This window comes from Genypterus blacodes, unplaced genomic scaffold (assembly GCF_046128005.1).
Source record: "Genypterus blacodes isolate CSIRO-AG114 ecotype Tasmania unplaced genomic scaffold, CSIRO-AGI_Gbla_v1 ptg000017l_1, whole genome shotgun sequence".
NCBI lineage: Eukaryota > Metazoa > Chordata > Actinopteri > Ophidiiformes > Ophidiidae > Genypterus > Genypterus blacodes.
The window spans coordinates 3,212,756-3,228,641 of record NW_027466831.1 but is presented as its reverse complement, the minus strand read 5'-3'; the positions used below and the strand labels follow the sequence as shown (position 1 = coordinate 3,228,641).

General features: G+C 44.5%; 1 protein-coding gene across 2 annotated transcripts in view; it reads left to right on the top strand.

Annotated features, from left to right (window-relative positions):
- ppp1r16b (protein phosphatase 1, regulatory subunit 16B) overlaps nucleotides 1–13,548 on the top strand; it is a 51,571-nt gene extending 38,023 nt beyond the window's left edge. For both annotated transcript variants that reach the window (XM_076141110.1, XM_076141111.1), the window contains exons 4-11: nucleotides 2,027–2,172; nucleotides 3,350–3,453; nucleotides 5,975–6,099; nucleotides 9,364–9,489; nucleotides 9,692–9,767; nucleotides 10,197–10,326; nucleotides 10,475–10,622; nucleotides 10,864–13,548. In XM_076141110.1, coding sequence (XP_075997225.1) covers nucleotides 2,027–2,172; nucleotides 3,350–3,453; nucleotides 5,975–6,099; nucleotides 9,364–9,489; nucleotides 9,692–9,767; nucleotides 10,197–10,326; nucleotides 10,475–10,622; nucleotides 10,864–11,337 — 1,329 coding nt within the window. In that variant the 3' untranslated portion in view covers nucleotides 11,338–13,548. The remainder of the gene's footprint in view (nucleotides 1–2,026; nucleotides 2,173–3,349; nucleotides 3,454–5,974; nucleotides 6,100–9,363; nucleotides 9,490–9,691; nucleotides 9,768–10,196; nucleotides 10,327–10,474; nucleotides 10,623–10,863) is intronic.
- The last annotated feature ends 2,338 nt before the right edge of the window (nucleotides 13,549–15,886 follow it).

The following is a 15,886-nucleotide window of genomic DNA, read 5'->3' as shown; positions in this document are numbered from 1 at the left end:
AATCTGTCACCGCCACGTCGTCTTTATTTCTGTTACCTCTCTCTATAAGAATATTTCACTTCATCAGTCCGTCCTTGATAATGTCTAACTATCACTAATATATCATGTCATCATTACAACATTAACTCTTATCAGTGCAACGACACGCTCACGACTCACTCTGCACTCTGAAACGCGGCTTTCAGTCGCTGGTTGAAAGACATTCGTCGCATTTCTACTCAGTATTTTCAATCAAATCGTAATCTCACAATAAAAGCCTCCATGATGTATAATCTGTCTCCTGGGTGTCTGAAAGGGGCTGAAATCCAAATGATCCCACTCTTAATATGACGCCGGGGGGAGATCCTTCAAACGTGCGTCCGTCCTCTCTCTTGTCTCTCTCTTGTCTTTTGCGTCGCCCTCCTTGTTTTATATTCATGTCCGTCTGCGTTACGCTCTGACTTGCTCTCTGGTTGATAATGGAAACCTCTCCAGAACGCAATTTAGCTCATCGTCTATGCAAATGGGCGCACATACCTAGTCGACGATGAACTCTTCACATTTCACGCTCGGGTTTACACAGTGTATATTTAAAATGTGGACCTTAAAGTGAACCCTTACACTTACATATAACATTTACTTTATTACCCTGACCTTTGTGTTTTAATGTGGTTGAAACGCTCTGCAGAAACTCTCACATTTGCAAAGCTTTCAATGTGCCAGTTTTGCCGAAAATATGTCAGAAAAAGGTTTCAATTAAATTCCCGTTGTGGTGTTGTTGCACTATTGCAGCCGTTTGGGGGAACTTTGCCCTTCACACACACAAGGAAGAATGAATGCTTTGTATTTATTCATTATTCACTCCCAATGGTTTAAAAGTTCATTCAGCTGCCGGTGAAGATTCTTTTATGATCAGAGACTTCTCTTTTCTGCTTCACAGGTGTAGAATGACACGTTTGATATCATGAGACGGATAGGAATTGTCACGATGCGCCTCAAATACGTACACCTGATGCTGCTGAGATAATATCACATCTTCAATGTGGAAATGAGACTTTTGCACCGATTCCTTTCCCTTCTCTCATTACATCTGAACCAAGCGGCTCCACTCAGCGCTGTCCATCCTGTCCCCCTCACACCTCTTCTCTCTCCTCTTCACGGCCATAGCTGTCTTTGTTAGGCTTCTTGGCACTGTCACACTCTCAGCAATGAACTAGTCGCCGTCTAGTTTGGAGGATAGTTTTTAACGCTGAAAAGATTCTCCGTCTTCCTCCCACACCCCTGTAATCACACCCAGTTTCACCAGGAAAACCTCGCCCACCCGCCCTCTCTCCCTCTCCCTGAGGCTGGGTGTGTGAGTTATGGATGTTTCTTTTCTGGTTTCTCCTCATATCCGGAACACAACCCACACACACACAAACACACATTGTGGGATGTCACAGCGACTGTGTCAAAAGCAGCTTGATGTGGTCTCAACAAAGCTCTGCGCAATATGTTATTAAAGGAGTTTGGCAGCGATGCGGTGCGACTCCTGTGTGTGTGTGCGCTTTGTGACAAATGAGTCGCTTCTCATCGTTTCCTGCAATGAAGACGCGACGTACAAAGTCAATGCAGCATAACAGAGCTCTGGCGCTCAAAATGATGTGACAGCTGAACTGGAAAATTCATATTCTATGCTTTTACAGCCGGCGAAGAAAATTTGTGGACGCTCCCTCGTCACCCAAGTTCTCACATTTCTTTGATTATCGTCTGGAAACGCGAGAGCTTTCCCTGATCGATGTGCTGCAAAGTGTAAACTCAATCTGTTCCGCTGTCCTATTCCTCACTCCTCCCTCTAACTTATTCCACCTTCTCATTCATTATCTCACCCCCTCTTTCATTTCTCCCTCTCTTTTGTTCAATAATTCACTCCCTCTTCTATTCCCTTCTTTGCTTGCTCTTGATCTGCCCTCTGCTTTGTTTCTGTCCTCTTGTCTTTTTGTCTGTCACACCACATCAGAATCCAGCCAGATGTTAACTCCTCCCCTCCCCCTTCTCTCAAATCCAGTGTTGTATCGATAACTACGAGGAGATGGTGAAGATTCTGCTGGACCGGGGGGCCACTGTCAACGCTCAGGACAACGAGCTGTGGACGCCGCTGCACGCCGCCGCCACCTGTGGCCACGCAGGCCTGGTCAAGATCCTGATCGGACAGTAAGCCGGGCGCACACACACACTCACACTGCAGGGTTTGAAATGAGCAAACACCATCTCTAATAGTCTCTGCAGGTGACCATCATGGTTACTTATCATTTAAAAAGAGCCCTGAAACATCAATGGTTTGAAAATTAAAGGTTGAAACATCCTTATTCTTCAACCAGCTGTGACCTGCTGCAATGACTTTGGTTTTAAGATTAAATCCAAAGGTAAAAACAGATTGAAATGTGCTTATTATTCTCTGGCAGCAGATGTAAGGAAGAGATGAATAAAAGTGACCCTGGACATAAAGATCAAAGCCAGCTGATTTCTCTCTATAGGCGCGTGTGTGTGTGTGTGTGTGTGTGTGTGTGTGTGTGTGTGTGTGTGTGTGTGTGTGTGTGTGTGTGTGTGTGTGTGTGTGTGTGTGTGTCCGTCCGTCCGTCCGTCCGTCCGTCCGTCCGTCCGTCCTTCAGCTTTCACGGACATATGGAACACACATGGAGTCGAAACGATGCATCTCATTCATATACTGTTCTTTTCACACAAGAAATCCGGCTTAAACTGCTTTGCATCAAGAGGAAACAGCTCAATTTGAAGAAGAAGAAAGTTTAAACAGCAGATAATGATGCAATTAGTGTAAACATTACACAGGGCAAACATTTAGATGACAAGCAAAATTGCTATTTATGTTTAGATTGTGACCAAAGTATTTCCCACTATCTCCAATTTTCATCTGGCTGTATCCCTATACACACACACACACACACACACACACACACACACACACACTGCCCAAGGTGAACCAGAGTGTACGCAGCAGCCAGAGACAGTCATGCACGCACAAAATATGCAGACGCTGCTGCCATCTGTTGACACGTCAGACTTGTCAGGCGACTCATCGCATCACCGTCGCTCATTACACGTGTCGCTCTGAGCGACGCAGCTCGCCGCATCGCCGAGAGGAACAAATGACCTGTCAGAGAGTAACTTAATACAAAATGATTATGCCCCACCCGCACCTGTGTAGGCCAACCATCAATCAGGACTTTAGGAGCATTAAAATATGAGATTAAGTCACAAATATGAGAAGAATGTAAACACTGGATGGGATTTCGGCCTGTTGTGTCTTGCTGTTTTGTATTTTTTGTAGTTTTGTCTGTCTTGTAATCATTTCTTTGCTCTCCTCTTACAGCGGTGCAGACCTGCTAGGGGTCAACTCAGATGGAAACATGCCCTATGACCTGTGTGAGGACGACCCAACGCTGGACATCATCGAGACGGCCATGGCCAACAGAGGTACAGAATCAGAACGCGTCCCAAAACCCTCTCTCACATGGGGCGTCCTGAGCTCGCTTCACCTCTGCAGTGGGATGAGACAGCGTGTGTGTGTGTGTGTGTGTGTGTGTGTGTGTGTGTGTGTGTGTGTGTGTGTGTGTGTGTGTGTGTGTGTGTGTGTGTGTGTGTGTGTGTGTGTGTGTGTGTGTGTGTGTGTGTGTGTGTGTGTGTGTGTGTGTGTGTGTGTGTGTGTCGCTGCCTGCAGTTTTCAACGTATGCCAGCCAAAGGGAACAGATTGCTGTGTGGAAGATCAGCAGCAGGGCCGCGATCTCAGAAAGCACTTAGTGTCCCGCACCGTTTTGGTGATTGACACTTCAGGGAGCACTGACATGTTCCGTTTTCTCGCTCCCTACGGGATGCAGATTGGAATACCGAAGTTTCACGCTGTGTCACTGTAAACAGCCATAGTCGAGACTCCAAGTGTGTGTGTGTGCGTGTCTGTGAGAGTGTGTGTGAGAGTGTGTGTGAGAGAGTTAGTACAAGAACAGTGACCTATACAGATTAAAACATAAACGCGCAGCAGGGGGAATGTGTGTGTGTGTGTGTGTGTGATTCTTAACACCTTTTGACGTTGTTGCCTCGTAAGAAGCTGGAGGCAAACACGTGCTCATTCTAACAAAAACTCCACTGCACTGTCCTACCCGCTGCTGTGTTCAGACAGAAGTGATGGTGAGTTATATTCTCCTGTGGCCAAGGTGCCTTTGAGCACAACACTAAATCCCAAATGCTTCAGTGGAGCCACACAGAGGCCCAACAGAGAAGACTCTGGCCTCCCTGTGTGTGTGTGTGTGTGTGTGTGAGCAGGGTCTTATGGGAAAGGCGAGCGCGTCGTTCAGTCGTTTAAAGGTCAGAAAGTCCCTGCTGTGACAACTCCTGCAGCTCACAGTAAACTGAGCAAATGTGAATCGTCTGATAGTTTAAACAAAGCAAACGAGCCGCAGTCTGAATGCGGAGTATTGGAAATCTACCCACAATGCAAAGCGCTGCACAGCGAGCGATAACTAAACGAGACAAAAACGCGGCTTTCCCCCCCGCTCGCAATCAAGATGTGCGGAGCGAACAGAATGCGGACGGCGGCGGCCAGCGGCTGAGAAGCAAGATTATGAAGTCGATCAAAGGGAGAGCGGCGTTGCTAATTGCTCCCCTAATGTTCTCAGCACTGTAAGTCTGCTCTCTCTCTCTCTCCAGGGATGCAGCAGGGAGACAGAGCAAGGCTGGTAGTTTGGCTCTCTCTCTTTCACACACACACACACACACACACACACACACACACACACACCTCAAAGTCGATAAGCCCCACCGACCGATCATACTCTTCCTTGATCCTCTTCTGTGATGAAGGGAAATCTATATATCCGGACTGGGACTTTTGAAATACATCTTCATCCCTGTTGTGCATGAGGCTGCTACAGTCTCTCACCACAGTTGGAATACATTTGCAAAACTCTGGGAAACTCAGCTTAGTGGATAAAAGACATTTGTTGTGAAGTCTGTGCTTGGTTGTGGATGTTGTGTTGGAGGCTGGCTGCAGATATTTGGAGTTTGGTGTAATATCCATTCTCAGGCTGGAAAAGGAGGAGAGTCTCATAATGTCGCTCAGGATAAATGGAAAGAGAAAGACACAACAAAGGCAAATGAGAAATTTGTCAGACACGAGCGCTAAAGAAAACCATGTTGAGCCACTTCTTGCTGACACAAACAACACAAAATGGTGTCTGGAGGGATACAGTCTATCTTAAGAGGACAAGAAGATGGTTATCACCCTGTTTGCCCAGTGGCTGTGAGCGTGGAATCAGGGTAAATGGCAGTTTACTATCTCACCATTTCACCGGCTGAAACAGCAGAGCCGCACTGAAGACGATTTGATTTTAAAATGGTAGATTGCTGACGTGACACTGGGAATTTGCCAGCCAATTCACTTACTTCCATTTCAAGAGCTCTAAAATGAATTTTTATACACAACAACTTTTAAATGTCCTGTTTCTGTAAGTGGTTTCTGTAAATCCTCGTTTGTTTTGATCGTGGTAGTCCTTGTTTGAGCCAGTAGGGGGCGTTACAGAGACATTGTATTTTCACAGAGCGCTTTTATGGAACAGATTCCTATTTCAGCAAAAAAAAAACTTTGTTAGGAAGTTTCATACTGCAGCTTTAAGTCGTCTTGGCAGCATAATTGTATGACTATTGATCTGTGGGTGAATAAGTTCTTTGCTGAAGTATAGTCATCACAGTGTGGAGCTCTAATTGGCAGTGAGAAAGCCGAGCGAATGTGACAGACGACATCAAGAGAGCCAAATACCACTTAACTCTTTTGCTGAAACTTTCATTATAAAGTTTGGTTTGGTTTTGGTTTGGTTGATAAAAATCGGTTTTGCTGCACATCGGTATATGTGTGTGTGTGTGTGTGTCAGCGTGTTGCGACTGTGTGAGAGCTGCGAGTGTTTAACATCTCTGGTTATTTTTGTTTGTGTAACTGATGATCAGGCATCACCCAGGAGATGATCAACGAGACCCGAGCGTCAACAGAGAGGAGGATGCTGGGAGATATTCAGGAGCTGCTGAATCAGGGAGAGGAGGTCAACCAACAGGACTCGCAGGGAGCAACACTGGTAAGAGACTCCTGTGTGTGTGTGTGTGTGTGTGTGTGTGTGTGTGTGTCTGTCTGTGTCTGTGTCTGTGTGTGTGTGTGTGCTGGGGAGGGACAAAGCATCAATTTACAACAAAACATTGTATTCCTAAACGACCCATTCTGCCGCTGCCGCATCTGGAAGTTTCCATTTGTAAAAACACAAACTGCAGCCATCTGGTCAGCAGGAATGTTGGAAGTGTGGTGTCCTGTCATACGTGTTCGTAGACGTCCCATTACACACAGCAGGAGACGAGCTGGATCCAGGGATTCATGCTGTTTACATTTACCCTGGCATCTTTGTCATTTTTTAATGGATTGTACTTTTTAAAGGTTCTAATCTAGGATGGTGTAAACTCTGTTTGTTACTGTTTGGCCTCGGCGAGATAAAGTGAAGTTTGGTGACTATAAGAAGACGGTGAAGTTCTATGTATATATTTGTTGTTAACTTAAGTCGTTAAGCGAAACAGAGACTTAATTATACAGTTAGATCAACTAAACCGGTTCAAATATTCAAGTTTTATGAACTAATTTGACACTCAATCAGCTTTTGTGAATAAACACATGACTGGAGGTCTTCTAATGACAGGAGACTGAGTCGATGTGGCATGTAAACAGACAGAATGTAAACACGAGCCTGGTACTTCAGAAAAAAGCTTGAATTATGAATCATTACTCATTACTGTGCGCAGTAATGAATAATGACTTTCCAATCTATCGTCGGGCTTTTTGGCTGCAAATAGGCAAAAGATAAATGCTTCATACTGGGTGATTCATGATTCAATTCAAATAAATAACACTCAAAGAATGTGAGGATGCTTGCGTCATAATGACCTGGACCTTGCAGAAGTGCGCCGCAATTAACATGAAAGACTTTGGGGCTAATGAAAATAAGAGAGCAAATTCACACAAACGTCCTGGTGGAGAGGATTTCTAACACGTTTAAGAGGAGGAAGTCTGTATGAAAGAGGCAAAGCACAAAGAAACATCGACTAAGAGCCATAACCTTGATATTCTGCTCCATTTACTACAATAAAGATGTTGCTGGCCTTCACATTCTTTACTTTTGAAACGTTTATATTGTGCAGTTTGTCTGTGCGAGTGATCCATCTGTGTATTAATCAGCACAAGTGGTCACTGGGGGAGTTTTGTCAGAACACAATCAATAGAATCGTCCGCTGGTGTTAAAGTTTAGCACCATGACGCATCAAAAAGTCAAGAAGGCCACAAAAGTAATTAGAGTATAATTTCCTGATGCCGGCTGTCTTAATGAAATCTCATCGGGGATTTAGGCTGTGTGTGACAGACCACTAGATGGGAACAACCAAGACACACACACACACACACACACACACACACATACACACATACACACACACACACAATATGGTCGTATCCCAAAATGGCCCTATTAAGCTTTAAAAGTCTTCCATCAGATTGTCTGATTGAGCTCTTTGCTTTGTGTCCTCTGTGTCCTCTGTGTAATCTGCATTCATGCATGATGACACCAACCGGCTCTGAGACCTTCAGATAGTGTGGCGTTATGTAAGGGCGCTCGTTTGTTCTCCAGCAGAATTCATTTTTGTCATTGTTCGTGTTGAATGCTGCAAAAATTTGACTTTTGTTTGTCTGTCTGTCTATCAGCAGGACGACAAAAAAAAGTTATTAATGGAACAAAACTTGGTCTGCAGGGATGAAGCCATTACATTTTAGTAGAAGTTGACCTGATGGTGGCGCTTATGACTTCTTATCTTGGTCACAGGTAGCAGCACACACTGACACCTAAGGACATACCGGAGTTTCTAATTTGTCAAACCTGCACGTTAACACACAGAAGGCGCGTAAACGTCACAGTCCGAGTGTGTTACATGTGTTTTTTTAAGCTAGTCCCTGGTTTCATTTCCCAAAGCTGCAGCGTTTGCTGGAATACGCAGACTGCTGAAAAACGCTCCCTGTATCTGCTTTTGTAGACAAAGACGCCAAATCGCTCCATCAGAGTGTGTTAGTCATCCTCAGCAGCCTGTAAGTCATAAACCCAGTCGCAACCCAAAGCCTGCAGGAACTAATAAACCCCAACATCCCTCAAGCTCCTCACAGCCTTTGACTTGATTGAAATGTCGACAAAAAACATCTGAAGTACTCAAAGATGAGGAAATATCTGATGTGTAGGAAGCCCACGAGCCTCGACTTCACACATATTTCAGACGTTAAGGAACAGATATTTATATATAAATATATATATACTACAAATACTGTAGTGTGTGAACATTCTGCTGTCTGTAATTACATCTCATCTGTCACTGGTAAAGATTTATTCGATGTTTTGGGTCTCTGTCAGACTCGTGCATGCCATCTGCTGCAGTAAGCATTTGATTTATTCCAGCGAGTAGTTAGAAAATGAGCACGAGCGGCAAGAAAAAGTGAGTGAATCCTTGAAGAATTTCTTGGATTTCTGCATTAATTGCTCATATAATGTTTCATCCTCGCTCCAGTCACAATGATCGCCGAAATATGTCATGAATGTGGGGAAAGTATGTGAACTTTATACTTCATACCCAGTGGAGGCTTCATGATTCACTTAAATCACCTTGCAAACGGATTTGATCAGTTTGTCCGGTTATGTCCAGGATGTCCAGAGTCCAATCTTCCCTCGCACGCTTTTGCTCGTGTCTGACGGTGATTTGTTCATCAGCCTGCTAACCATCGCTCACATCTATTATCTGGCAAACACAGTACAGCATCATCATGTGCAGGAACCTTAATGATCATCTTCCCATCTGCTTTCAAAACGATGAGATGAAGTCATTCTCTGCTGAAAGCATTTGAGCAGAATCAAACTCGAGATTCAAGATGTTAATTTGTCTCATACTTGCATACGTACATGTAGTGAAATAGATGCAAATAGTACCAATAGAAATACAATTGTTTTAAAAAAAGGATACTTACTTGCTATAACAACATTTATTGAAAAGCAGCAACCAAATAAGGGTACATAAGGACTACTAAATAAGCCTCCTTTGTTCTACCAACTGAGCTATCGAAGGGGCCTTGAGATGTGATCTCTTGAATCCGGATCACTTTTTCCCTGTTCTTGCTGACGTATCAAATTATTTTTACGTGTATGAAGGACATGAACTAACAATCAGAAACCAACACAGGACGCGTTGTGCTTGTACAGTGTACGTCCTGTACATTGGTAAACCGTACTTTCAATGAATGAATGAAATCCTCCTCTGCTTTGTCGTAGCTCCACATTGCAGCAGCAAACGGTTACGTGCAGGCTGCTGAGCTGCTGCTGGAAGGGGGAGCAAGCATGGACCTGAGAGACTCGGACGGATGGCAGCCTCTCCACGCTGCAGCGTGCTGGGGTCAGGTGAGGCAAACACAACAGGAAACGGGAAACGGATTACTGCACACACACACACACACACGCACACACACGCACACACACACACACACACACGCACACACACACACACACACACACACACACACACACACACACACACACACACATTTAGGGCGCTGAAACCATTAATCTTAATTTGTTGTTGTTGCTGTTTTTGTTGCTGTAGATGCATGTAGCAGAGTTGCTGGTGTCTCATGGAGCCAGTCTGAATGCTAAGACCTTCCTAGAAGAGACTCCCATAGGTATGATCACAACTCAACACCTCAACACCTCAACACCTCATCACAGCTAGAGAATTAAGTTGACAAATGTGGGAAAACGTGCTTTCACCTCCAGCATGTTCACCCCATGGAAGTGTTAGATTATGAGTTCATTCCCATTAAAAGCTGTTAAATGTTCGTGCAGACAGATCTTAACCTCTATTTGATATTGTTATCACTCTGTCAAGACACTAATTATGTCTTCTAGTACTTGTTTGGCAAACCTAAGCCGTAGGACCAAAACAATGTATAAATAAATATAAATAAAATGGCAAAATCTTAAGCATTCCCAGAGATTACAATCAACGTTGTGACCAAATTACTCAATGTTCTTTTTAAACTAAACAATTTGAAAGGATCTCATTTTGAAAGGATGCTATATCCTCTGTCCTTCCCCCTTGTCTCTATAAGATCTGTGTGAGGATGAGGAGTTCCGAGCCATCCTGCTGGACCTGAAGCATAAACACGACATCATCATGAAGTCGCAGCTCAAACACAAAACCTCACTGTGTCGGAGAACATCCAGCGCAGGCAGTCGTGGGTAAGTGGCGACATCTAGTGGCACATTTACTGCTACTGCAACCTTTCTGTTGTCAGATACAGGGAAGATTGTAACTGTGGATTCTAACTGTAAATTCCTAAAAACAAAGACACAAGTTAATAGTTTATCTGACGACTCGTGTCCACAGGAAAGTGGTGCGGCGAGCGAGCCTTTCGGACAGACACAACTTGTGTCGCAAAGAGTACGAGACGGAAGCCATCGTGTGGAGGGGAGGGAGGGAGGAGCGAGAGGAGAAGGAGAAGGAGTCGGACCAGGAGAATATCCAGGTGGCAGATGTAAGTATTCAGATTAACATTTTATTTATCTGATTGCTCATATTGATTGGAATTGTTTACAGTTGTTGTTTTGTGGTGTGTTTTCGAAATTGGTGCAGATTGAAGAGTTTATTTTATAACACACTCAGCTTCAGAATGGACTAACATAACAAATACGGTGGTTTTACAATTCAATCTGTCTCTTCACCGTCTTCCCAGTGCAGAAATCAGGCATTTAATTCCCCCTTTTCGATTTCTACAGAATAACACCGCTGTGGCTGCGGAGCTGCCAGACAAGTCCACGCTGCCCGCTGTCCTCAAAGAAGGCTATGGCAAACAGAACGGCCTCATCTCCACCACCACGTCCGTGCCGCCGCAACCTCCGTCCAACGGCAGCGCCCCATCCTCAGATAAGGGTGGAGTCACCACGGCCCAACCCGCCCAGGAGGAAGCCTGGTCCCGAGAGCGCGGTCAGACACTGTCAGAGCTGAAGAAACAGAGAGCGGCCGCCAAGTTGTCCAATCACCCCTTGTTTAACGGTCACCTAGGTAACGGCTCCACAGACTCCTTCAACGAGGCCAAATCCCAGTCCGAGGACCCCCGCATGCCGCTGGTCTCCTCCAATGGGAGCGCAGTTTACTACACGCCGGCCAGTGGCGACCCGCCCATCCTCAAACTGAGACAGCCAATGGAGGAAGAGCAGGCCAAGGCGCGGGCCTGCTGCTGTGTGTCGTAGCGCCACGCGACTGTTTGTGGAACAGGAAGTGATGGCACGGAGAAGAGAGAGGCATGGTAAGTCTGCTGCAGGAGGGCAGGACAGAAGGAGGGAGTGATGTCCCGCATCGCGACAGAGGTGGATGGAGGTGATCTGAGGAAAGATCCTGTACACACACCCACTCCCACATACACACACACATGGACTCCAACCCCACACAGAGTCCTGCTGGGGTTGATGGAGAACCTGCTTGTACTTTGGAACACGCCTCGCCATTCCCAGGGCGAGGATCAAAGCCAAGACAGAGAAGACCCCTGCCTTTGCTGGTCCTGCTCTGCGTGCTGCTGTGGAGCGCGTTGAGAAGCCTCGCGGCGGCATTGAAGAACACCCAGAAGCTTCTCCTTGTGCCTCCAGAAAGCGTCATCACCTCCTCCAAATGCAGGCATGTTTAAAGTCACGTCGTGAACAGAGGAAGGAACCGAGCGGTGCTTCTTTGTGGTTTGGGGGTGTGGATTCCCTCTCCAACATGCCAAACGGACAGAAAGAGCCGCTTCTCTGCCCCCCTGCTGTCCCTGCACACCTTTAAGAATCCAGGTCAGGAGAAAAGGTCGGAACACTTTAAATGAAGAAAGGAAGGACTTTCAGGTACTTCATGTTTTTTCGGGAGTGGATCCTGTTATAATCATCTGTCGCCATCGTTGCACACGCTGGAAGGTCAAGCTGTGTTGTACTGGAACATATCAGAAACAGCGAAACGTAGCAAAACGAGATCTGCGGAATCTCTCTAGTTGACATGTGGATGCGCCGCCTGCATTAGCAAAGGGAAGGAATGCCAGTGACAGTGTTTAACTCTTCAGGAAGTGTACTTCTACCAGGAAAGGTCATAGGAAGGAAGACAGTACTGCACTGTTCAAAATGTACCTGTACTTCTCTGCTTAATGTTCTTTCATATCACAAAGCTAAACTGACAGCTGATGTTGTATTTTATGCATAATCCACTTTGCGATTGGCCGTATAGATAATTTAAGCAAACATTGTTGACAAATACTGTACATTTCTTTATTTATGAACTTAATGGAAAGTGTAAAAAAAAATCAAAAACATGCTATGATTCATAAAGTTAAGTGTATTTATTTTTTGGATGGCGTGTGGGAGAGCGAATGCAATATGAGATGAGAGCTGGAGAATCGCCCAGCAAAGCACCTTCGGACATGAAAATATTAATGTTTAACGTCTGCTTTGTGTACTTGTTATTGACACACATACAGACACACACACAGCCCAGCACACCAGGTTGGATTTCATGTTAAATGTGTCCGTACAAATAACAAATAACAGTGTTATCTGCTGATGTCGGCTTCATTCTGCTTCTACTCACTTGACTCACTAGCAGAAAATGTTCATGTTTGTTTGTGTATTCAAATAATGTATCACTGTAAGTATAGGAGGAGTTTTTCGATTCCACAAACTCCCTATAAAAGCCAGAAACAAAATACTTAATGAATCAGATAAGAGCTCATCTGTGAGTGCGCAAGAAGTAAGACATTGTAGCCTTTTTGTAACAAACGATTTACCCATAATGCCCCATTATGCCACTACCTCCGAAATCCCCATAACAGTGTTTTGTGCATTGTCAAGCATGTGTACAGATGTGTAAATGTGTACAGGTAAATATGTTCATGTGCTCCCATCCAACTGTGTTTAAAACTCTCTGTTGTGGCATTAAACTACAGGCGGGATCTGGCCCAGGAACATATACAGTGTTACACCTTAAAGTCTGGGACGCCCCTGTCTCCGGATACGGAACACGATTTGTTTGTGGACCAATTTTGAGGAAGGACTAAAGTGTATTTCCGCTTTTTTGGTTCCTTCTTCTTTCCCACAAACTTCCATTAGAGTGATATGGAGTTGACATAATATCGGCTGAAATTCTGGTTCTGCTTGTTGCGTAATATCAAACTGAAATTCATTCATCTTGACCCGGACTACATTTGACATTTGACCTCTGACCCGCCCGGCGGTGATGAGGTCATACTTAACCAGAAAGGAACGACCACTGATACAAAACTCACTTGTACTCTCATAGATGGTTTGGCTGGTGTTTGACTTCAGGCCTCGTCCTCTATCAGGATAAGATAATAAGAGAATGAACTACTGATTTTGTATATTACTGGAATATAGTGATGGTTGCATTGACATATTTTGAATAAATTGTATATTTTGAGAATTTAACATGGTCTCTTTTACTGTGTAAGGTCAAATAATTGAATGATATGAGCCTAAATGTGATGTTTCTGCTTGTTTTCAACTTCATACATTTTGCTGCGTTCTTTTTGTGCTCAAAACCACCTTGTTACTTTTTGACATCTTCAAATTGTTTCCACACACTTTTTATTTTTTGCTGAGGTCAGGTGGATTTACTGAATGCAGTTGACATTCTTCTCTCCCATATGTAGGTTAGTAACTAGGTCACCCTCAGGCATCTGCTCCCTCTGCCCTCGTCTCTGTGCGGAGACAGACAGGGCTGAGGCTGGACCGTCCTTCACCGCACAGCTGTCAGGGCCTTGGCACAGCTCCTGCTTCGCTCAATGATTTCCTCTGTTTCCTCGCCCCGCCCGACTCTCTCTCCCTCTTTCTCTCTGAACTTCCTCCCATTCACAAGCCGTGGCGGGGTCACCGGGTGAGTATTTCTAAAGGCTGCACCCTGCCGGCACCGCTCACACTCCAGAGCCGTTGGTTTAGAGAGTGGGAGGGCACGAGAGGAAACTCTGACAGTGTTGCTCTGGTGTGTGTGTGTGTGTGTGATGTTTCTTCACCTTAGATCAGGAGCCACAGTTCATATCCTGCACAGTGGAAACAGTTTATGCTTGACAGCTCTCAGAAAGGAGCGCATAAAACTCTACAGCAAGTTTCAATCTTGATGTTTTTTAGGGCACTTATGACCCAGATGAAGTCTAATAGAGAAACTTGTTATGTGCTTATAAGAATTAAATATAATCTGACACACAGGTTTCTAATTTTGAAAAGCTGAAACAGGCTTTTGAAATATTTCTATGTATTTATCACATTTATGTATGTTGGCATGTATGCAAAATTAGAGTCTTGCGCACAAATATGTAAATAAGATCCAAACCTTTGTTCATTCAGCATTCAGCATTGGTTGCAACTTTAGAAGGAATCTTCATTACTTCAATGTTAAATGTATTTACAGTGAAGTCTGCCAATGAAACTTTACTATTAGCATAAATTTATTGTTAATGTAATTTTCTGATTAGTATTTGGTATTAATAAATCAAATTAACCAATAACCCTTATTTGAAAACAAATACGATAAAAAGTCCAGTATCGTCTGTACTAATACACTAATTTGTCAAACACCGGCCTTAAGTTACAGGCTTCAGTGTGTGCACAATCAATGGACTTGAGAGAAATCATCCTTCCATCAGTGTGTGGCCGAGGCATATAGACAGAGAGAGGCACAATGGTGGTGAACCACATGATCCAGGCTGCATTAACCTCCCCTGCCCGGCCTCAGCCTTAACCATTGTGGCTGAGCTTTGCAGAGTCTTAGGCCAGCTGGCTCCTGTCCCAGTCCTTCAGTCGCTCCTCTCCACTGAAGAGCAAAGTGGATCAGTGCCAGCTATCACATGCACATGCAGACAGACAGTGACCACTGTGGATATACAAATGGAGCGATGCTGAGAGGAGGGACAGTTGTGAGTGCAGCGGACAAAGAAGGAAAGTGGACCAATGCCAAAAGTTGTTTAGACGGCGAGCTACTGATGAGGGATGGGTGGAAAGAAAGCAAATGAAGGCTGCATGGCAGGCCTTGAAGATAAGTATTCACAGTGGAGGAGAGTCGGCCTGTGCTAATGGCCATTCTGCCAGATTCTTCCAAGACAAAATGGAGACAAATAAAACGTCTCCTCCATTCCCAGGGTCTGTTGGACTTAGCAGCTCCCCGGTGTCAGATCTGACCTGAATGTAAGATGTCTGAGTAGAAAGAGTGGGTGTCTCGGCATCTGACTTCAACAAAAGCTCATCCAGCAAAGGATTCACACTGAAGTTAGTTAATGCATCTCAAATCAGGCACCATTGAGCTTAGACCAGTTCAGAATGTAGACGGAGGCTAAAGGCCACAGAATGGTTGGAATGTCTAGAACAAATCTGCAGTGTTGCAATAACATCATAAAATAAGGAATTACTTGGATTTCAGGAATAATCACAATAATTTTGGAAAACCTTTGGAGTAACCTTTGTGAATAACCATAGAGATGAACCTGGTGAAAGCACAAGACAAGCTTTAGCCATACTGGTGGACTGACTGGTTACACAACGTCTGTCTCCATAGTTACAAGCACTTCCTTCACAGACGAGGAATATATCCACCTACAATAACCAAACTCCTGCTCCTGCAAGGTTCCTGCTCTTCATCTTTCTCCTTTTCCTTTAAAATCACAGCTCTTAAGCAACATTCAGGGATTTGCAATTGAAACGCTGAGGTTTTTGTTAGAGGATTACAAAGTGTTAGTCATGAGGAAAATCAGTGATGAAACCTTGTGGGTTTGCT